The sequence below is a fragment of the Zosterops lateralis genome (assembly GCF_965231275.1).
Source record: "Zosterops lateralis genome assembly, chromosome: 6".
NCBI lineage: Eukaryota > Metazoa > Chordata > Aves > Passeriformes > Zosteropidae > Zosterops > Zosterops lateralis.
The window spans coordinates 1,454,099-1,478,168 of NC_139761.1; the positions used below are offsets into that span (position 1 = coordinate 1,454,099).

A 24,070-nucleotide genomic window follows, 5' to 3' on the forward strand; every position below is an offset into this window, starting at 1 on the left:
AACTCAGAACTCCAGGAAAACTTTGGGAACGCAGCACCTCAAGGGCCACTCTGGAATTTGGGCCAGGAAAACTGGAGCTCCAGCAAAACTTCGGGAATGCAACACCAAATGGGTCTCTCTGGAATTTGGGCAAGGGAACTAAAAGCTCCAGCAAAATTTTGGGAATTCAGCACCAAATGTGTCACTCTGGAATTTGGGCTAAGGAACTAAAAGCTCCAGCAGAAAATTTTGAGAATTCAGCACCTAAAGGGCCACTCCGGATTTTGGGCCAGGGAAGTCAGAGCTCCAGCAAAATTTTTTGGGAATTCAGCACCTAAAGGGCCACTGGAATTTGGGCAAGGGAACTCGGAACTCCAGCAAAATTTTTTGGGAATACAGCGCCAAACTGGCCACTGGAATTTGGGCTAAGGAACTAAAAGCTCCAGCAAAATTTTGGGAATTCAGCACCAAACGTGTCACTCTGGAATTTGGGCCAGGGAACTCAGAACTCCAGGAAAAGTTTGGGAATTCAGCACCTAAAGGACCACTCCGGATTTTGGGTCAGGGAAGTCAGAGCTCCAGCAAAATTTTTTTGGGAATTCAGCACCCAATGGGCCACTGGAATTTGGGCTACAGAACTCAGAGCTCCAGCAAAACTTTGGGAATGCAACACCAAATGAGTCACTGGAATTTGCGCCGGGGAACTCAGAGGTCCAGAAAAATTTTTTGGGGGGAATTCAGCACCTCAAGGGCCACTCTGGAATTTGGACCAAAGAACTCAGAGCTCCAGCAAAATTTTGGGAATTCAGCACCAAATGGGCCACTCTGGAATTTGGGCCAGGAAAATTGGAACTCCAGCAAAACTTCAGGAATGCAGGGCCTAATCGGCCACTGGAATTTGGGCCAGGAAAATTGGAGCTCCAGCAAAACTTTGGGAATGCAACACCAAATGAGTCACTGGAATTTGCGCTGGGGAACTCAGAGGTCCAGCAAAATTTTTTGGGGAATTCAGCACCAAATGGGCCATTCTGGAATTTGGACCAAAGAACTCACAGCTTTAGCAAAATTTTGGGAATTCAGCACCAAACATGTCACTCTGGAATTTGGGCCAGGAAATTTGGAACTCCAGCGAAACTTTGGGAATGCAACACCAAATTGGCCACTGGAATTTGGGCCCGGGAAGTTGGAGCTCCAGCAAAAAAATTTGGGAATTCAGCACCAAACTGGCCACTGGAATTTGGGCTAAGGAACTAAAATCTCCATCAGAACTTTGGGAATTCAGCACCTGAAGGGCCACTCTGGAATTTGGGCCAAACGACTCCGAGCGACCCCGGCGCATTTCCAAACTGCCATCGGTGGGAGCAGCACACGGATCATCGGGGCCGCAGGGAAATCTGGGAATGCAGGCGGCACTCAAGGAGCAATTAAACTTCCCGTGGTTAATGAAGCTTTTCTGCAACATCAGCACCGCTGGTGGCAATCGGGAGAGGGAAAAGTGGCTCTTAGTGGGGTCTCCAGGGGAAAATTCCATTAAAATTCCAGATCGGGGCCATTCCATGCCGGAATTAGAGGGATGGGAATGAGGTTGGGCGGTCGCTTGAGGTCAAAACTCATTTTCTCAGCTCCATCTCTTGGAGCGTCTCGGAGCTCAAAGTGGGTTTTGTGTGCGGAAATTTGGGGATGAACAACGCGAGGAATTTGTGGGGGGAGGTTCTGTTTGAATCTCCTGGTTTTCCTGCTTGGATGATCCGTAAAAAAGGCTGGATGGATGAATCCGTGAAAAAAAAAATTCTAAGAAAGATCTTGGGGCAAAGGAGAAATCCCAAATTTGATGGGAAAAATTAAATTAAATATTCCTGGAAAACAGAATTCCTGGAGAATTCATGGATTTAGGAAAGTTTGGATGGGGCTTGGAGCAACCCAGGATAGTGGAAGTTGTCCCTGCCCATGGAAGAGCAGTGGAATTTCCACGTCAATTCCAACCTGAGAAATTCCATGATTAAACTCTGCATGGACATCAGTCCCAATTTTCTGCACAGAGAACCCAAATAATTAAAACATTTATAAATAATAATTAATTCCAGCAAAGGTGCAAAGCCAACCCGCCGTGATTTGGGGTAAACCAGACTTTCCCACCCTCCAGCAATTCCCAAAAAACCAGCACAGCTCCCACAGAAATTCCGGGAAGGCTTTTCCAGCTTTGCCAGCAGTGAAATCCTGGTGGAGTCAGCAACGCCCGCGGGGCTGATCCCAGCACAAAAAAAAGTGCTGAGAGGGATGGAAAAAAAACCCATTTTGGCTCATTCCAATGTCAGCTGCTGAATATTCCCATTTTTTTTTTGGTCGGGAAGAGCCCTCCGGGTCTGGATCTGCTGGTTTTGGAGGGGCTGAGGAGCAGCTTTGGGTGAAAACTGGGCTGTGGGTTTGTCTGTGGGAAAAATCCCTGAGGATTGGGATTGGGATGAGGCCAAAGGGAAGGGCCGGATTGCCCCGCCTGGGATTTTTTAGGAAGAGAATGTCCAGAGCTCATTCAAATTCCAGAACAAACCCTTCAAATTCCAGAACAAACTCTTCACATTCCAGAACAAACCCTTCAAATTCCAGAACAAACCCTTCACATTCCAGAATAAAACCAATGCCGGAATAAAACCAATTCCAGAATAAAATATCACGGGAAAAAACCAACCAAAACATGGAGAAAACTTCCTTTGGAGAAGGATCTTCTCCTCATAGACATTTCAGAGCCAGGAATTAATGGAATGATCAATTCCCCATGGATGACTGACACATCCCACAGGGAGCTCAAAATTCCAAAGGGAGCAAATCTCCAGGAGCATCCCTGGAGATGCCTCACCATGGAAAAAAAAAAAAAAAAAAAAAAAGGGATATTCCTGATTGCCAGCAGCTGGGATTTTACAGGAAGAGACTGCCCAAAGCTCCTTCAAATTCCAGAACAAACCCTTCACATTCCAGAACAAACCCTTCAAATTCCAGAACAAACCCTTCACATTCCAGAATAAAACCAATGCCAGAATAAAACCAATTCCAGAATAAAGTATCATGGGAATAAAACAACCAAAACATGAAGGAAATTTCCTTTGGAGAAGGATTTTCTCCTCATGGACACTTCAGAGCCAGGAATTCATGGAATGATCAATTCCCCATGGATGGCTGACACATCCCACAGGGACAACAGCATTCCAAAGGGAGCAAATCTCCAGGAGCATCCCTGGAGATGCCTCACCATGGGAAAAAAATGGGATATTCCTGATTGCCAGCAGCTGGGATTTTATAGGAAGAGATTGCCCAGAGATCCTTCACCAGAAAATAATTCCAGAATAATTTATCGTGGAAAAAAACAATCAAAACATGGAAAAAATTTCCTTTGGAGAAGGATCTTCTCCTCATGGACACTTCAGAGCCAGGAATTCATGGAATGATCAATTCCTCATGGATGGCTGACAGCATTCAGTGCTCAGCATTCCAAGGGAAGCACATCTCCAGGAGAATTCCTGATTGCCAGCACTTGGGATTTTTTTTGGGAAGAGACTGACCAGAGCACCTTCAAATTCCAAAATAAACCCTTCAAATTCCAAAATAAAATATCATGGAAAAAACCAACGAAAACATGGAGAAAACTTCCTTTGGAGAAGGATCTTCTCCTCATGGACACTTCAGAGCCAGGAATTCATGGAATGATCAATTCCCCATGGATGGCTGACACATCCCACAGGGACAACAGCATTCCAAAGGGAGCAAATCTCCAGGAGCATCCCTGGAGATGCCTCACCATGGAAAAAAAACGGGATATTCCTGATTGCCAGCAGCTGGGATTTTATTGGAAGAGATTGACCAGAGCTCCTTCAAATTCCAGAATAAACCCTTCAAATTCCAAAATAAAATATAATGGAAAAAACAACCAAAACATGGAAAAAACTTCCTTTGGAGAAGGATCTTCTCCTCATGGACACCTCAGAGCCAGGAATTCATGGAATGATCAATTCCCCATGGATGGCTGACACATCCCACAGGGAGCTCAGCATTCCAAAGGAAGCAAATCTCCAGAATTCCTGATTGCCAACACCTGGGATTTTTTTGGGAAGAGACTGACCAGAGCACCTTCAAATTCCAAAATAAACCCTTCAAATTCCAAAATAAAATATAATGGAAAAAACCAACCAAAACATGGAGAAAACTTCCTTTGGAGAAGGATCTTCTCCTCATGGACACTTCAGGAATTCATAGACACAGAGCCAGGAATTCATGGAATTATAAATTCCCCATGGATGGCTGAGCTGGCCCAACCATCCATGGCTTCCACTGGAGCTGATCCATCCATTCTCCTGTCAGATTCCACTTCCCTACTCCATAAATTTCCAGAGGGGGAACCTCAGGAGAGCAACATTGGAATTCCCGAGCTTTCCCTGTTCATCAGCAATAAGGAAAGGTTGGGGAGCAGCTGGGTGGGAAAAAAGGGATTAGAGAGCAAAATTCCTCGTTTTTCAAAATATCGAGATTTTGAGGTGGTTTATTCCCTGTGAAATATTATCCCCAAAAATCACAAGTTTGGGATTAAATCCTTCAGGATTTGCAGCGAGCCTCGAAACACTTGGATGATCCTGAGTGGAAATCATTCCATGGAAAAATTCCATGGAAAAAATTCCAAAAATGTCCTGAGGGTATCGGGATGGCGGGAGAAGGGATTTGAGGGAGCAGAATCCAACGGCACAGGGATGAATCCAACGCCTTTGGAAGCGGCTCCGGCTACTGCAGAGTTCAAGACCTTCTGCTGCAGCTGCAATTTGCAATTTAAATCCCAGAAAAATCCATATGGAAAAGAGGGAAGGGATGAACAGAGAGGGGAATCTCTCCTGGAGAACTTGGGTTGGATTTTGATGTCCGTGGAAACACGGGAAAGAAAATTGTGGGGATTTTGTTTCCCAAATCCTGTTTGCACCTCCATTTCCTCCCTGTTTTCCTGCTTGGGATGCTCCATAAAAAAATGCTGGATGGACAAATCCATGCCAAAAAGTTTTTATCAAATAAAAGCATTTAATTCACAACAACCCCCTGGAAAAATCCAGGATTTCCATGCCATGCATCCATCAGCATTTTTTTCCAGTCTCTCCTAGCCCAGATTTAATTCCGTTTTCCAGAGGTTTCAATAATATTCCAGTTTTCAGGAATACTTTTCCCAACTGTCATCATTCCAAAAAAAAAAAAGAAAAAAAAAAAAAAAAAAAATCAGGGTGATGAGGGGCTGAGATGGAATTCCCAGATTTGCTGTGGCTGCCCCTGGATCCCTGGAATTGTCCAAATCCAGGTTGGAACACTCTGGGATAGTGGGAGGTGTCCCTGCCCATGGAAAAGGGACGGGATTTAAGAAATTTGGGAATAAAACAGGAACGTGGAAGAGCAATTTCACATCCCAGCACATTCCCAGCTCATCCCACCCCTCTGGCACCAATCCCAAAGTGGGGCTGATCCCACAGAAAAGGCCCTCAGCAGCTCCAGCCTTAATTATTCCCAAAAAAACCCACGGCATTCCCTCTTCTCCCAGATTCCAGCACTGGAGCAGAGCCAGGCTATTCCCAAATATTTACATTCCCAGCTCTGTTGAAAGGGAAGGAATTGTTTTATATCCATTTTTTTTTCCAGACATGGAAATCCTTGGCTGTGAAGGGGAATGACACAGGCATGGAAAAAAGGGAGTTTTTTCCCCACTTTTTAAGGGTTATCCTGACCCATCATCCCTACAGAAGATAATCTGGAATACAACCACACACTCCTGATCCAAGAGGAATTCCCAATTCCCAGCAACCCCCACAATCCATGGAAAAAAATTGCTGTTGGTGGAGACAAGGGCACATTCCTAAGCAAAAATAAGATTAATGTTGGATTCAGGATTCCAGTCAGGATCTCAGATCCTCCAAACACTCCTGGGCTCATCCCCAAAATATCTGGGATTGGTTCTGCTGTTCAAGAGCTTAGCAATGCCAAGGAAAAATAATCTCTTTTGGAAAAAAAAAAAAAAAATAAAACAAACAGGAATTCAGCAAGCCAAGGAGACACGGATCCATCACTTCACCCACAAAAGTTGGGATTTGATTGGATTTTCCTCTTGCCACAAATCAACCGGAGCCCATTGGATGGAAAATAAAGCCATAAAACATTCCCAGGGAAAGGAATGGTGATTTTTATTTATTTTTTTTTTCCTTCAGGAAAAATTTCCTTTCCTTGTTTATAAATCCTCCACATGGAAGTTGTCATCCCAGGAAAAGCTCCCGACAGCTCCATTTGTATCCCAACTTCTCTGGGAAAGCTCGGAGCGGATCGATGCTGGCGGCAAGGCTGGGATGTGGCCAAACCTTCCCTCCCTGCGTGGAAAAATCCAGGTTTTCATCCAGGATGGCACTTCCAGCCCAAAGCTGATCTTTCCCTAAAATTGGGACGAGCTGGGAAACAGCTCAGGGATGAGGAGAAGGACTGGAGGTGCCTCAGACTGGAATTCTCCAGTCCTTGGGATGATCCTGCAGTGGGGAAAGAGGGAAAACGGGAATTTTGCCTTTCTCAACATGGAGCTGCTGGAGAGATCCAGAGGAATCCATGGAGCTGCTCTGGATCCAGGCTGGGAGAGCTGGGAATGTTCCCCTGGAGAGGAGAAGCTCCAGGGAGAGCTCAGAGCCCCTGGCAGGGCCTGAAGGGGCTCCAGGAGAGCTGGAGAGGGACTGGGGACAAGGGATGGAGGGACAGGACACAGGGAATGGCTTTAGGCTGGGAAAGGGGAGATTTGGGTGGGAGATTGGGAATTGGGAATTCCTGTCTGGGCTGGAATTCCCAGATTTGCTGTGGCTGCCCCTGGAAATGTCCAAGGCCAGGCTGGAGAGCACTTGGATCCACCTGGACAGTGGAAGTTGTCCCTGCTCAATCCCTGGATGACATTTCAAAGTCTCTCCCCAGTCCCAACCATCCCATGGTTTTAGGGAATGAGGTCCTGGAGCTTCCCCATGTTCCTCCAGCTGAAGGTGCTGAACCCCAGCAGCTCCGGGATTGCTCCTTGTGCCACCCAGGATCAATTCTTTATCCCAAAATCCTTGAGCTTGGAAAAGCCCTCCAGGATCATCCAGTCCCAGCTGTCCCCAGCCCAGAGCTCTGAGTGCCACCCCCAGCAATTCCTGGGACACCTCCAGGGATGGGCACTCCACACCAGAGGACAGATATTCACGGGATCATGGAATCATTGAGGTTGGAAAAGAGCTCTGAGTTCATCCAACCCTTCCCCAGCCCTGCCAAGGCCACACTGCCCCATGTCCCCAGGTGCCACATCCACAGGGATTTAAATCCCTCCAGACATGGGGACTCCACCCTCTACCTGGGCCACAAATGGACAACAAGTTTACAGAGGAAATTTTCCCAACTATCCAATCTAAACCTCCCAGAATCCCTGAGGTGGGAAAAGAGCTCCAAGGTCAGCGAGTCCCAGCTGTGCCCGATGCCCACCCTGTCCCCAGCCCAGAGCTCTGAGTGCCACCTCCAGCAATTCCTGGGACACCTCCAGGGATGGGCACTGCAAACCTCCCTGGGCACTTCCCACCTTCCCAGGAAGAAATTCCGCCATAAATTCCCACAAATCTCCCCCTTTCCTCTCCCAGATCCACCTAAAGGGAATTAAACAATTGGAGTCCTGCACGAAGAGGATGCTCAGCTCTTCCTGCTGCTGCTGGATGGCCCAGAAATAATTTAATTTAATCTCTTTTTGACCCAGTTCTGGGCAAACACTGATTTTTATTTTTTTTAATTGTTCACTTGCCAAAACGAGAGAGGAAAAAAATTATTTAAGCCAAGCTGAAGCAAAAATGGTTTTGTTTTTACTGCTGGGTTTCAGATTTTGTTGGAATAGCAACGTTTTCTGGGTGGTTTTTTCCTCAACCCAAAATATTTATCTTGCTGTGCTTTGCTTTAATCGCTTCATTAAATATGCAAAACCCCAAACGAAAATATTGAGATGACAACAACGTTTTAATAAGGGAAATCTTGCACTTCTCCAAGTTGGTTTTTTTTTCCCCTTTTCCTTGGATGTGGTTTTATCCAAGAGCTCTTTCCACAGGGATGAATTATTCAGGAAAAATTAAATAAAATAAAATAAAGCCAGAGTTGAATTTGGCCCTCATGGCCAGATCCAAAGGAAGGGAAAAAAAAAGTTGGATAAACCTTGTCCTGTTTATTTTGGTCTGACGCTCTTGGATATGGGAACAATGTATTTTTAATGGATAAATATAATCTATTATATAATATATTTTTTACTATTTATAAAAAATAAATAAGGATTTTTGGTGGGTAAAAAGGATTTTTTATTTTAAGCTGCAAGAAAGAGTCCAGAGAAGGCCACGGAGCTGCTCCAAGAGCTGGGAATGTTCCCCTGGGGAGGAGAAGCTCCAGGGAGAGCTCAGAGCCCCTGGCAGGGCCTGAAGGGGCTCCAGGAGAGCTGGAGAGGGACTGGGGACAAGGGATGGAGGGACAGGACACAGGGAATGGCTTTAGGCTGGGAAAGGGGAGATTTGGGTGGGAGATTGGGAATTGGGAATTCCTGGCTGGGCTGGAATTCCCAGATTTGCTGTGGCTGCCCCTGGATCCCTGGCAGTGCCCAAGGCCAGGTTGGACCTTGGGCTTGGAGCAGCCTGGGACAGTGGAATTGAAATGGGATGAGCCTTTCCAGCCTTACTGGATGTCCTCAAAGTCCTGTCCATTTTTTGGACATCTCTAAAGCCCCAAACTGCTCCAGTCACACCCAACACCCCACGGAGGTGCCCAGAGGAGGGAAAATTCAGGAAGGTTTTTTTCCATAGGCACAGGATCCTGTGAAATTCCAACATCAGCACATGGAGAAAAGCAGATTTTTTTTCTCCTGGAAGAGAAATGTTGGACAGGACTGGAACAACTTGGGATAGTGGAAGGACAGGGATGAGCCTCAAGGTCCCTTCCAAGCCAAACATTCTGGAATTCCAAGAAAATTACAGTTTTCCATGAGGTAATTCAGGAATATCCTCAGCACCAACCACCCAGGACCCAAATCAGATTCCCTCACTCTGTCCCAAGTTCCTCCTTCTCGAGTTTAAAAGGATTTCTCTGATGCACTTTGGAGAATTCCAAGGAAAATCCTGGCACCAACATTCTTTAATTCCAAATTCATTCCTCCATAATCCTCATTTTCTCCTCCCCATAAAAAGGCACCAAGCTGACAAACCCACATTTTCTTTAAATTCCCAATTTCTCTGCATTTTTCCCCAAAACAAAAGCACAAATTATTTCCCAGCACCTCCTGGAAATCCCCCTGGAGTTGGGCAGCTCAATGGGAATTCCCATTAAAACCAGCCCCTGAATTTTCCATGAAATCCAAATGATCCTTTAATGCTTCTTACAGTAATTAATAATCCCTCTCCTTTTGTCAGGATTATTTTTTTTTTTGCCCTCTTAAACTCAATCCAACCATGGCAGATTCCTCAGGACATGCTAATTATTACAGTGATTGTTATTAATTATTTCCATGGCCAGAAATCCTTGGAATCTGTGCCAGGAGCTGAGATCCCACTGGGCCAGGTGATGCACAAACCCACCCTAAAGGGCTTTGGAGGCCGAGGAAATCTGGATCCAAGGGGGAAAAAAAAGGGAAAACAGCTTTAATTTTCACTCCCTGCTAAAGGTGTCTAATCCTTGGAATTCTCCATTTTTTCCCATTCCAATATTCCCACCACATCCTCCTCTGAAATGAGGGAATGACCCTTTTCTCTTCCCACAATTTGAGGGTTTTGATGCTCCAGGAATTCTGAGTTTCCCTGGATGTGAACGCCCAAGGTCAGCCACCTCTGGAGCATCCAGAAAACCCAGGTCCAGGCATTAAACCCCTTTATTCCAGCTGATCCATGAAAATCCCAAGGTTGTGTGATTTGTCAGGGAGTTTTAGGAACGTCTGGATGTGGAATAACACGCTCAGAATGAGGAGTTAATTAAAGAAGGAATTTTCTGGTGAAGCAAAATGCAATTCCCGCTCTCAGGGAGATGCTGGACACTCCAAATCTTCAGGGAGAGAAACCAGCCCTGAGGGGATCTCGGTTCCACGAGGGATTTTGGAAATATTAAAGTGGGAAAAGCCCTCCAAGGTCAAGTCCAACCATTCCCAGCACGGCCAATGCCAGATCCATGTGGATTTTAAATCCTTCCAGGAATGGGCACTCCAAACCTCCCTGGGCACTGCCAAGGCCTCAGCCCCCTTTCCATGGGGAAATTCCTGCTGCTGTCCCCCCTGAGCCTCCCCTGGCCCAGCCTGAGGCCGTTCCCTCTCCTCCTGTCCCTGTTCCCTGGGAGCAGATCCCAAAATCCCAACTGGATCCAAACCTGCAAGAGCTGATCTCAAATTAACTCCAAATAGAAACATTTTACAGAAAGGATCTGAGTGATTCCAGGAATTGGATCTTTTGGGAATGTGGGAGGTGTTTTACAAAGTTTGGGACCAGAAACCAAACTCCCTGCAGGACAATCCACAACGTCCCATTCCAGCCCCAGCATTTCCACTGTCCCAATGTCCAACCTGGCCTTGGGCACTGCCAGGGATCCAGGGGCAGCCACAGCAAATCTGGGAATTCCAGCCCAGACAGGAATTCCCAATTCCCAATCTCCCACCCAAATCTCCCCTTTTCCAGCCTAAAGCCATTCCCTCTGTCCTGTCCCTCCAGGCCTTATCCACATATGGATTTTCCCACAACTCTGATTTTTCCTGACCGAAATATCCAACTGCAGAGTCTGGATAAGGAAAGGGCTCATTGTTTATCCAGGATTCACCAGTTTATCCCATCCACACATCCCCAAACAGCTCAGGCAGAGCACAGGGAACCTCTACTCCTCCTGAAAATAACCCGAAAAATCCCACCCAGGAGTGAAGAATTCCAGAGCTTTCCCATCAAACACAGAAAAGGAGGATCCCAGTTATCCCTTTAACACCTGCCTTCATTCCTACAATTTCCCACAATCCCTAAAAAAATTATCGAGGAGCTCCATTCCAAAAAATCCCACCCAGGAGTGAAGAATTCCAGAGTTTTCCCATCAAACATAGAAAAGGAGGATCCAATTTATTCCTTAAACTCTTTCATTTAACACCTTCTTTCATCCCTACCAATTCCCAGAATCCCAAAAAAAAATTATTCAGGAGCTCCATTCCGAATAATCCCACCAGGAGTGAAGAATTCCAGAGTTTTCCCATCAAACATAGAAAAGGAGGATCCAATTTATTCCTTAAACTCTTTCATTTAACACCTTCTTTCATCCTTACCAATTCCCAGAATCCCAAAAAAAATTATTCAGGAGCTCCATTCCGAATAATCCCATCAGGAGTGAAGAATTCCAGAACTTTCCCATCAAACACAGAAAAGGAGGATCCCATTTATCCCTTAAATACCTTCATTTAACGCCTTCCTTCATCCCTACAATTTCCCAGAATCCCTAAAAAAATTATCGAGGAGCTCCATTCCAAGAAAATCCCACCCAGGAGTGAAGAATTCCAGAGCTTTCCCATCAAACAAAGAAAAGGAGGATCCCATTTATTCCTTAAACTCTTTCATTTAATGCCTTCCATCATCCCTAAAAATTTCCCAGAATCCCAAAAAAAATTATTCAGGAGCTCCATTCCAAAAAATCCCACCAGGAGTGAAGAATTCCAGAACTTTCCCATCAAACACAGAAAAGAAGTATCCCATTTATTCCTTAAACACTTTTATTTAACACCTGCCTTCATCCCTAAAATTTCCCAGAATCCCTAAAAACTAATTATTCAGTAGCTCCATTCCAAAAACTCCCACCAGGAGTGAAGAATTCCAAAGTTTTCCCATCAAACATAGAAAGGAAAGATCCCATTTATTCTTTAAACACTTTCATTTAATGCCTTCCTTCATCCCTAAAATTTCCCACAATCCCTAAAAAAATTATCGAGGAGCTCCACTCCAAGAAAATCCCACCCAGGAGTGAAAAATTCCAGAACTTTCCCATCAAACACAGAAAAGGAGGATCCCGTTTATTCCTTAAACTCTTTCATGTAACACCTTCCTTCATCCCTACAATTAACACCCTCCTTTAACTCCTGCATTTATTCCTACAATTTCCCACAATCCCTAAAAAAAATAATTATTCAGGAGCTCCATTCCAAAAAATCTCACCCAGGAGTGGAGAATTCCAGAGAATTCCAGAGAATTCCCATCAAAAACAGAAAAGGAAGATCCCATTTATTCCTTAAACTCTTTCATTTAACACCTGCCTTCATCCCTACAATTTCCCACAATCCCAAAAAAAAAAAATATTTAGGAGCTCCATTCCAAAATATCCCATCCAGGAGTGAAGAATTCCAGAGAATTCCCATCAAACACAAAGGAAGGATCCCATTTATTCCTTAAACACTTTCATTTGATGCCTGCCTTCATCCCTACAATTTCCCAGAATCCCTAAAATGCACAATCCTTAAAAAAAAAAATTATTCAGGAGCTCCATTCCAAAAAATCCCACCAGGAGTGAAAAATTCCAGAGCTTTCCCAGCAAAAACAGAAAAGGAGGATCCCATTAATCCCTTAAACTCTTTCATTTAACGCCTGCCTTCATCCCTACCAATTTCCCACAATCCCCAAAAAAATTTATTCAGTAGCTCCATTCCAAAAATCCCACCCAGGAGTGAAGAATTCCAGAACTTTCCCATCAAACACAGAAAAGGAGGATCCCATTTATCCCTTAAATACCTTCATTTAACGCCTGCCTTTATTCCTACAATTTCCCACAATCCCCAAAAAAAATATTCAGGAGCTCCACTCCAAAAAATCCCACCCAGGAGTGAAGAATTCCAGAGAATTCCCATCAAAAACAGAAAAGGAGGATCCCATTAATCCCTTAAACTCTTTCATTTAACGCCTACTTTAATCCTTACCAATTTCCCAGAATCCCTAAAAAAAATAATTATTCAGGAGCTCCATTCCAAAAAATCCCACCCAGGAGTGAAGAATTCCAGAGCTTTCCCAGAAAACACAGAAAGGAAGGATCCCATTTATCCCTTAAATACCTTCATTTAACGCCTGCCTTTATCCCTACAATTTCCCAGAATCCCTAAAAAAATTATCGAGGAGCTCCATTCCAAGAAAATCCCACCCAGGAGTGAAGAATTCCAGAGCTTTCCCATCAAACAAAGAAAAGGAGGATCCCATTTATTCCTTAAACACTTTTATTTAACGCCTTATTTCATTCCTACCAATTCCCAGAATCCCCAAAAAAATTATTCAGGAGCTCCATTCCAAAAAATCCCACCCAGGAGTGAAGAATTCCAGAGTTTTCCCCACAAACACAGAAAAGGAGGATCCCATTTATCCCTTAAATACCTTCATTTAACGCCTGCCTTTATTCCTACAATTTCCCAGAATCCCTTAAAAAAACCTAATTATTGAGGAGCTCCATTCCCTCAGCACACCCAGGAAAGGGCTCTGAGGGGGGGTGGGAAAACCCAGAGGAGAAATCCCATCGGATTTCTCCAGATGGGAGTTTGTTTCCAGGGTATTGACATTGCACTTCTAAAAAAAAAAAAAAAAAAAAAAATCTGAATTTTAAGGGATTTTTTTAATGGAGCACGGAGTAGCTGTGGGCAAAAAATGTTCGTTTTCTCGGGATTGGGATCCCAGCAGGAAAATTCTGGGGGTTTTGGTGCCTGAGGTAAAGCAAAGCTTTGCTATGAGGCAAAAAAAAAAAATAGTTTAATTAAACTAACGAGCTCCAATTAGTGCTCACAGAGCTTGGGGCAAACTGGGATAGGGAAAAGCTTCTCTGGTTGTGGGAATGGGGTGGGATTTAAGGTCCTTCCCAACCCAAACCATTCCAGGGGAAATTTAATTTTTTTCCTTTATATTTTTAAAATATTTTTATTTTTTTCTTTCATTTTTTTTTTTTTTTATTCTTCATGGTGTGTGGAATTCTGTACATGGAGAAGAGCTGGATGTTCCTGGATGTTCCCACTGGAAAAAATCCCACCCCATAAATTTGGAAAACACTTTTTAATTTCTCATTTCAGTCCCCAGTTTTCTGCTGGCCCCAAACTGCTCATGGAATGTCCTGAGTTGTAAAGAACCCACAAAGGATCAAATCCTGGTGATCCCCAAAAATTCCAGCTCCAGCCACACCCACAGCCAAATAAATTAATTTAACTGATATAAAACAAATTTAGGTTCAATAGAGCCCAGCTGAGATTGTGAACTTCTGGTCAAAAATCCCACAGGGATCAAATCCAATTCCTGGTCCTGAACATGAAAATCCCAAAAATTCCAGCTCCAGCAGCACCTACGGCCAATGGAAATTAATTAACTGATGATTAATTGGTGTCACAATGAAACAAATTTATTTTTAATAGAGCCCAGTTGGGATCAGGAACCTCTGGTCAAAAATCCCACAAAGATCAAATCCAACTCCTGGCCCTAAACAGCAAAATCCCAAAAATTCCAGCTCCAGCAGCACCCACAGCCAACGGAAATTAATTAACTCATAATCAAGTAATTGGTGCCAAAATAAAACAAATTTAGGTTTGATAGAGCCCAGCTGAGATTATGAACCTCTGGTCAAAAATCCCACAAGGATCAAATCCAGCTCCTGGCCCTAAACAAGAAAATCCCCAAAATTCCAGTTGCCATAGCCAGGTGACACTAATGAACTGATAATTAATTAATTGGTGTCCCAATAAAATAAATTTAGGTTTGATGGAGCCCAGCTGGGATCATGAACCCCTGGTCAAAAATCCCACAGGGATCAAATCCAATTCCTGGTCCTGAACATGAAAATCCCAAAAATTCCAGCTCCAGCAGCACCTACGGCCAATGGAAATTAATTAACTGATGATTAATTGGTGTCACAATGAAACAAATTTATTTTTAATAGAGCCCAGTTGGGATCAGACACCTCTGGTCAAAAATCCCACAAAGATCAAATCCAACTCCTGGCCTTGCTCGAGAAAATCCTAAAAATTCCAGCTCCAGCAGCACCCACAGCCAGGTGACATTAATTAACTCATAATCAATTAATTGGTGCCAAAGTACAACAAATTTATTTTTAATAGATCAGGATCCAGGGATCAGGAACCAGGACAAAGAGCAAACCCAGCCTTGCTCATCCCAAATAAACTCAAATCCCAAAGACCTGCAGCTCAGGGGAAGCTGCTGATGGAATCTCTGGGATGGGATCCACGATGGAAATGGGAATTTGGGGAGGAACAAGCCCCATTTCATCCTTTTCCCTCCTTCTTCCTGCTCCTCATTCCCATTTTCCCTTTCCCAGTCATGGATGGCACAGCTGGGATGCCAAAATTCCCTTTTTTTTAGGTTTTTTTTTTGTTGTTGTTGTTAAATCCTAGGGAAATCTGGGAATTTTTCATGTATCCAGCTCCCATTTTTTATCAAGGATTAAAGGGATTAAATCCTTTCTATCAAGGATTGAAATATTTTCTTTGGGAAAAGGGGAGATATTTATGGGATAATGGGATACAAAGGCAGGAGAGGCTAAAATGGTGTTGTTACCAAACATTCCATGATTTGGGAATTTCACCAGTCCCTCAAATTTTTTGGGAAGTTTCCTTCCCTAAAGGTTGGATTGGATCATCCAAACCATCCCAATTCCCTGCAGCTCCCACTCCCACCAGGCACATTCCAGCTCCCAGCTGAAAATCCTCGGGAAAAATCCTTCCCAAGGATCCTCAGGATCAACCTGGTGCCAGGAATTCCAAGGAAAAGACCAAAAAAATCCCACTCTGTGCATCCCTGGGAACGTTTTCCAAATATTCCCAGAATTCTGGCAGCCTCAGGAATGTGACCATTCCCTGTTCAGTGCCCAGAACCCTCTGGGGGAAGAACCTTTCCCTGATATCCCAAAAAAAAAAAAAAACCCATAAAACCATGTGAGGAATTTCATGGCTTGATCCTTCAATATTCCACAGAAAGTGGAATCTCATGGACAACCAAATTCTTCAACCTAAAAATTCCAAATTATTCTGAGAAAGAGCCAAGCGAGTGCCCTCCATTCCCAGCTATTTTTGGAGAGGAGATTATTTCTGGAAAAGGCAGGAAATAAATAATTCCTCGGGATGCAGACGGGGCTCGGAATTGGAAAGAAGGGCTGGAAAAAGATCGAGGAGCTGAGGGGATGGAATTTGGGATTTGATTTGGGATTTGAGGGAAGGGTGATGGAGCAGCAGCATCCCAAACATCCGGAGTGTGACCAGGCTCCCAAAATCCCCTTTTTTTTCCCCAAAAAAATTCCTTCCCAGCTATAAAAAATATGGAAAGTGAACGATTTAATTCCTGAGCCCATCCAGGTTGGGGAGAGTGGGATTATCCCATCCCAAAGGGATTTTCCCACTGGAAGAAAGGGATTTAATGCATTCCCTACAAGAATATTCCTGTATATAATCTCCATAATAATCCTATAGAATCCATATATGGACTGAGAGGGATCAATCATCCCTTCACTGGAAAAATTCCCAAAAATTTTTTGAGGAATGTGGAAGACGGAACTGAACTTTAGTCCTTCCTGTTTCTTCCCAAACATCCGGAGTGTGACCAGGCTCCCAAAATCCCCTTTTTTCCCAAAAAAATTCCTTCCCAGCTATAAAAAATATGGAAAGTGAACGAATCTTTCCCACATCTTTCCCAACACCTCCTGTTCCAACCTCCCCCAGGATCCAAGGAGCTCCCAGTCCAGCTGAATCCTGGGAAAAACGGGCGGCTCCAAACTTTGGGATGCCCAATTCCAACTCGGTTCTTTGGGAAAACACCAGGAAGTCTCTTTGTTCCCAATGGGAGAATACCTGGAAGTCTCATTGTTCCCAATGGGAAAATACCTGGAAGTCTCATTTTTCCCAATGGGAAAACACGTGGAAGTCTTGTTGTTCCCAATGGGAAAATGCCTGGAATTCTCATCATTCCTGATGGGAAAAATGCCTGGAAATCTCACTGTTCCCAATGGGAAAACACTTGGAATTCTCACTGTTCCCAATGGGAAAATGCCTGGAATTCTCATTATTCCCAGTGGGAAAATGCCTGGAATTCTTGTTGTTCCCAATGGGAAAACACTTGGAATTTTCATTGTTGTCAATGGGAAAACACCTGGAAATCTCATTTTTCTCAATGGGAAAACACCTGGAAGTCTTGTTGATCTGAATGGGAAAACTCCTGGAATTCTCACTGTTCCCAATGGGAAAACGCCTGTAAATCTCATTGTTCCCAGTGGGAAAATGCCTGGAATTCTCATTGTTCCCGATGGGAAAACTCCTTGTTGTTCCCAAGGCTGTGGGTGCTCCTCCCAAAATTCCACACTCCCAGATTTGGTGCAGAGCCTCAGGAAGGCTCTGATATCCCTGGGAAAGGTCCACACTCATTCCCTTTGTGATTCCAGGAGGAATTCCCTGAGGTTATCCAGGAGGAATTCCGAGCCACCCTGAGGTTATCCACGGCTGCAGGAGGTGGGTCAAGGCAGGAAATGTCACCCTCACACCCTCCCTCTGTCACCCTCGGTGTTCCCAGACATGGGAAACATCCTCTGCTTAATTCCAGCTGGAATCATGGAAAAAATTCCCAAAATCTCAGTGAAGAGTGGATAAATCTGGAAAAATCCCAGCCTTGTGACCCAGGATCTCCATCCTCTGTGGGATCTCCCACGGGAGCAGCAGGATCCCACCCAGTGGATCCTATAAATGGGATCCCACCCACTGGATCCCACAAATGAGATCCCACCCAGTGGATCCTACAAATGGGATCCCACACAATGGATCCCACAGTGAGATCCCACTCAGTGGATCCCACAAATGGGATCCCACCCACTGGATCCCACAAATGAGATCCCACCCACTGGATCCTACAAATGGGATCCCACCCACTGGATCCTGCAGCTGCTCCCAGATTCCTGTGACCACTTGGAATCCCAGATTCCTGTGACCACTTGGAATCCCCTTCCCTGGCTCAGGAAGTGTTGGCTTTGCCACTGATATTCCTGAGAATATTCCTGGCTGGCACTGCCAGGATTGTCACCCCACCAGAGCCTCATTCCAGCCAGATTCTCCCCTCTCCTCCCTGCCATTCCCAGGGTTTTTTTTTTTTTTTTCCTCTGGAAGCACTCAGGCTCTCCAGGCTCCCATCCCAGGAATTCTCTGAGCTCTTCCTCACTCCACAGGACACAAAAAGGGATCTCAACTCCCTGCCGAGCCCCCCCAGCTGAGGCAGCTCAAGAACAAACCCAAAAATCCCTTCTCCACTCTCCCAAAATTCCCATTTTTTCCTCTCAGCGGCCTCTGAGCCGTTCAGAGCTCTCTGTGCCCACCTCGGCCTCGTCACTGAGCTGTTTTTTCCCCTCTGGAAATCGGGATTTGGGTGAAAGGAGAAGCAGCAGCTCCTGAATCCCCACATTTTCTGCTTTTATGAACAGCACGAGTCGCTGAAAGGGCAGGAAACGTGCGGCCACACAGATCTCGGGTTGTTCCCGACCTTTGGCCGGGAAAACCGGGAGAAATGAGGAATTGTTTGAATTCCCAAGGATTTCTGCTCCCCCTCAATCCCCCTGAGGAAGCAGAACGTGGCACAGGCCCTGCCCTGCTCCCAGTTCTCCCAGTTCCGTGTTGGTTTTTCATTTTTCCATCCCAGTTCTCTCATTCCGATGGAGCAGAGGGAAGTTGGGGAGGTGCAATTCAATCAAAGCACATTCAATCAGGAGTTCTAGATGAGCCGGGAATCAGCAAATTCCAGGGGGATTTATCCTGCATTCCAAGGCAGTGGAGCAGCAATTTGGGTGGGCACAGCTCCTTCCAGAACCACAGGAGCATCCAGGGCTGGAAAACAGCCCAGGGGAGAAGAGAACTGAGCCAAGGCCAGGTGGGATGAGCCAGGGAGGAGAAACCAGAGCCTGAGGGATGGGGCTGATCCACCTGCAGGGCCGGGAATATCAACAGGGATGGATTCCGGGCTGATCCACCTGCAGGGCCGGGAATATCAACAGGGATGGATTCCGGGCTGATCCACCTGCAGGGCCAGGAATATCAACAGGGATGGATTCCAGGCTGCTCCTTTCCACCTTCCCCATGGAGAGGCTCTGGAGCCATGCCCGCTCCCGGAGCAGCTCAGGAACAAGGAACAAGTGTTACCACAGCCAGACACCGCCCCGGCAGCCCCACGCTCGGGAGCAGAGCTCAGCAGCTTTGGAAATCTCAAATCTCCAATAAAAGCCAAAAATAAAACTTGTTAAAATCCCACAATCCGGATCCAGGACTCGAGAATCCTCCCCTGCTGCTCTCCCAGCTGAATCCCACCAGGAGTGTGGTGGATCTCTGGATATATTTTTCCAACCTTGGCTGAGCAAGAGGAGAAATCTCATGGATTTGGGAGCAACGAGATCCGAGTGGGTTCCCTTTCTCTCTCCCAGGCTGGAGCTCACTTTGGATAATCTTAAAATCCCTTTTTTTTTTTTTTTTTTTCCCAAAATGGCCCTTGCTGCACCCAACAGGCTCCTCGGAGGGCTGGCAAATTTTATTTTTATTATTTTATTTTAATCTCACATCCTCTAGCGGTAACAAAAGCCACCCAAATTCCCGCTCTGGGAACAAAAACCCAACCACGAGCAGCTCCCAAAAAACCTTTAACCTCAATCAAGAGGAGAAAAAAGCAGCAGCAGCACCAAAACTCCGAAAGCATCACCCGGAGCTGAGGCTGCATCTCTTCCCTCCAGCCCCCAGTGCATTTTTTATTCCCGAACAAGCGCTCTCCTATTCGCGGCAGGCGCTGCTATTCCAGAGCATCCAACAATATGTGTCTGTGTGTCCTGGGGGAGGCTCCACACCAACCCCCCCTTCCCCTGCCAGGAGCTGAGCCACCCTCGGTCACGTCCTGATTTTTGGTAAAATTAAGGAGAAAAAAAAATAAATTTAAAATAAATTAAAATAAATAAATGAATGATGGGGGTGAGTGTCCGTTTTCCCGGTGGGAAGTGCGGGAGCGGATGTCACACACACACACACACAGAGACACACACACAGTGAGGGGTTCACAGGGAGCTTTGGTGAGATCCCAGCTCAGCCCCTGGAGCTGCCGGTGGCACCGAGCCCCGTCACCGAGCCGCTTACATAACCCCGGGAACCGGGAACGGGGTATTTATTACCGGGAATGGGGCAGTGCTGGGAATGGGGCAGTGCAGGGAATGGGGTATTGCCACAGCCGGGGTATTACCGGGAACGGGGTATTTATTACCGGGAATGGGGCAGTGCAGGGAATGGGGCAGTGCTGAGAATGGGGTAGTACCGGGAATGGGGTATTACCGGGAATGGGGTATTGCCGGGAATGGGGCAGTGCAGGGAATGGGGCAGTGCAGGGAATGGGGTATTGCCGGGAATGGGGCAGTGCAGGGAATGGGGCAGTGCAGGGAATGGGGTATTACAGGGAATGGGGTATTGCCGGGAATGGGGCAGTGCTGGGAATGGGGCAGTGCAGGGAATGGGGTATTGCCGGGAATGGGGCAGTGCTGGGAATGGGGCAGTGCTGGGAATGGGGCAGTGCTGGGAATGGGGCATCACCGGGAACGGGCATCACCAGAACCGGAGCATCACCGGGAATGGGGCACTGCCAGAACCGGGGCATCACCAGGAACGGGGTATTACCGAGAATGGAGCATTGCCACAGCCGGGGCATCACCGGGAATGGGGCACTGCCAGAACCGGGAATGGGGCATTGCCAGAACCGGGAATGGGGCACTGCCAGAGCCGGGAATGGGGCATTGCCACAACCGGGGCATTACCGGGAATGGGGCATCACAGGAACCGGGGCATCACCGGGAATGGGGCACTGCCAGAACCGGGAATGGGGCACTGCCAGAACCGGGAATGGGGCACTGCCAGAACCGGGAATGGGGCATTGCCAGAACCGGGAATGGGGCACTGCCAGAACCGGGAATGGGGCATTGCCAGAACCGGGGCATCACCACAACCGGGGCTGGGATATCACCGCCACCGAAGCGCTACCACGGCCTGAAGCATCACCGGGACCCGCCACAGCGCGGCCGGAACACAGAGACAGAACCGGAGCATCACCGGGACCCGCCACAGCGCGGCCAGAGAGAACCGGAGCATCACCGGGACCCGCCACACAGGACAGAACCGGAGCATCACCGGGACCCGCCACAGCGCGGCCAGAACACAGAGACAGAACCGGAGCATCACCGGGACCCGCCACACAGGACAGAAGCGGAGCATCACCGGGAGCGGGGCAGAGGAGCCGCCCCGCGGAGCCCCGGCAAATTCTCGGTAAGGAGCGCAGGGAGCCCCCAGCGCGGACCGGGACCGACCCCCCCCACCCCGCCCCGCCGCCCCCCGGGCCGGTTTTCGCCGTGAAATGTCAGCGTCTCATGGCAACGGCGCTGCCTCCGCGCTGCCCCCGCTCCGCTTCCCGCGGCGCCCCCAGCCCCCACCCCACCAAACCAACGCCCCCCCCCCCCCCCCCCCCCCGGCGACAATCGCGACAAGGTCACTCCAGGGGGGGACTCACCGTAGACCCCTTGGGCGGAGCTGCCGTCCAGCAGAAGCGTCAGCAGCCCCAGCAGCCCGATGGCCACATCCATCTTCACCTGAGCATCCACATATCCCCCCGGGGGGGCCGCGCAGCGCCCGCGCAGGGCAGGGCAGGGCAGGGCAGGGCAGGGCAGGGCGGCGGGGGCAGCGGCCGGTCCTCCTTCTCCTCCTCCTCCTCCTCCGTTAAGCCCCCCCGGCAGCCCCCGCAGCTCCCCGGGCCCCCTCAAGGCTCCGGCCGCCGCCGCCGCCGCCTCCCGGGGCCGCCGAGCGCCGCGCGGGGCCGCCGCAGCCTCCTGCGCCCCGCGGCCATCAGAGGCCCCCGCCGGGCCGCGGGCCCCGCATCATGCGCGGGGATGCCCGCGGTGCGCGGAGCTGCAGCGGAAAAAAAAAATTTAAAAAAAAAAAAAATAAAAAAAAAAAAAAATCAGGTGAAGAAGCGCAAGGGATGCGATGCTCCGCTCCGCGTTGTGAGTCTCTCCCGCCGCTCTCAGCGCGGCTGCGGGGCCGGGCCCATGGTGCGCGGTGCGGTGCGGGGTTTCCGCCGCTGGCGGAGCGCGGGAGGGAAGCGGCGGCGGCGGCGGCGGGGCCGTCACGTTGTGCTGATACGTGCGGGGCCGGCAGCCGCAGCCCGGCGACGTCAAAGCTGCGTGGCTGATGCTGCTGCTGCGCCTTCCTCCGCCTCCTCCTCCTCCTCCTCCTCCTCCTCCTCCTCCTCCTCCTCCTCCTCCTCCTCCGCCGCCGCCGCCGCCGCCCCCCGGTGGCCCCGCGGACAAGGGCGGGATGAGCGATGGGAACCGCGGGGATGCGCGGAGCGAGGGGAACCGAGTGGGGCCGGGGGAGGGGGGGTCTGATCCGGGGTACCAGGAGCGCTGTGACCTGGGGGATGTGGGCTCTGACCCGGGATACAGGAGCTCTGTGACCCGGGGGATGTGGGGGCTCTGACCCGGGATACAGGAGCTCTGTGAGCCGGGGGATGGGGGCTCTGACCCGGGATACAGGAGCTCTGTGACCCAGGGGATGTGGGGGCTCTGACCCAGGATACAAAGAGCGCTGTGACCCAGGGGATGTGTGGGCTCTGATCTGGGGCACCAGGAGCGCTGTGACCTGGGGTATGGGGGTTCTGACACGGGATACCAGGAGCGCTGTGACCCGGGGATGGGAGCTCTGACCCGGGATATCAGGAGCGCTGTGACCCGGGAGATGTGGGGGATCTGACCCGGGATACCAGGAGCGCTGTGAGCCGGAGGATGTGGGCTCTGACCCGGGATATCAGGAGCTCTGTGACCCGGGGGATGGGGGATCTGACCCGGGATACCAGGAGCGCTGTGACCCGGGTGGAGCGGGGGATACGCGGCCCCGCTCCCTCTCTAGTCCTGGATGCGCGGAGCTCTGGAAGAAGCACAGAGCCGGTGGATGGGGGTTTTGACCCGCTCTGGCCCGGGATGTGCCGTGTGGCTGATGCCGTTCCTTTTTATCCCGGGATGCGCGGCCCCGCTCTATCCCGGGATGCTCAGCCCCGCTCTATCCCGGGATGCTCAGCCCCGCTCTATCCCGGGATGCTCAGCCCCGCTCTATCCCGGGATGCTCAGCCCCGCTCTATCCCGGGATGCTCGGCCCCGCTCTATCCCGGGATGCTCAGCCCCGCTCTATCCCGGGATGCTCAGCCCCGCTCTATCCCGGGATGCTCAGCCCCGCTCTATCCCGGGATGCTCAGCCCCGCTCTATCCCGGGATGCTCAGCCCCGCTCTATCCCGGGATGCTCAGCCCCGCTCTATCCCGGGATGCTCAGCCCCGCTCTATCCCGGGATGCTCAGCCCCGCTCTATCCCGGGATGCTCAGCCCCGCTCTGGCCCGGGATGCTCAGTTTCTCTCTATCCCGGGATGCTCAGCCCCGCTCTGGCCCGGGATGCTCAGTTTCTCTCTATCCCGGGATGCTCAGCCCCGCTCTGGCCCGGGATGCTCAGTTTCTCTCTATCCCGGGATGCTCGGCCCCGCTCTATCCCGGGATGCTCAGCCCCGCTCTATCCCGGGATGCGCGGCCCCGCTCTGGCCCGGGATGCTCAGCCCCGCTCTATCCCGGGATGCTCAGCCCCGCTCTATCCCGGGATGCTCAGCCCCGCTCTGGCCCGGGATGCTCAGCCCCGCTCTGGCCCGGGATGCTCAGCCCCGCTCTATCCCGGGATGCTCAGCCCCGCTCTGGCCCGGGATGCTCAGCCCCGCTCTATCCCGGGATGCTCAGCCCCGCTCTATCCCGGGATGCTCAGCCCCGCTCTATCCCGGGATGCTCGGCCCCGCTCTATCCCGGGATGCTCAGCCCCGCTCTATCCCGGGATGCTCAGCCCCGCTCTGGCCCGGGATGCTCAGCCCCGCTCTGGCCCGGGATGCTCAGCCCCGCTCTGGCCCGGGATGCTCAGCCCCGCTCTATCCCGGGATGCTCAGTTTCTCTCTATCCCGGGATGCTCAGCCCCGCTCTGGCCCGTTCTCTCCCGG

At 49.1% G+C, this 24,070-nt stretch overlaps 2 protein-coding genes across 2 annotated transcripts in view; both read right to left on the reverse strand.

Moving 5' to 3' along the window:
- The window catches only part of MDGA2 (MAM domain containing glycosylphosphatidylinositol anchor 2), a 231,052-nt gene extending 209,132 nt beyond the window's left edge, over nucleotides 1-21,920 (reverse strand). Inside the window, exon 1 of the mRNA XM_083863873.1 lies at nucleotides 21,558-21,920. Within this exon, the coding sequence (XP_083719999.1) occupies nucleotides 21,558-21,630 (73 nt within the window). The 5' untranslated portion in view covers nucleotides 21,631-21,920. The remainder of the gene's footprint in view (nucleotides 1-21,557) is intronic.
- Nucleotides 1-24,070, reverse strand: part of LOC310910907 (uncharacterized protein) — a gene marked incomplete at its 5' end in the record, with an annotated part of 335,923 nt that overhangs the window by 28,732 nt on the left and 283,121 nt on the right. The window lies entirely within an intron of this gene.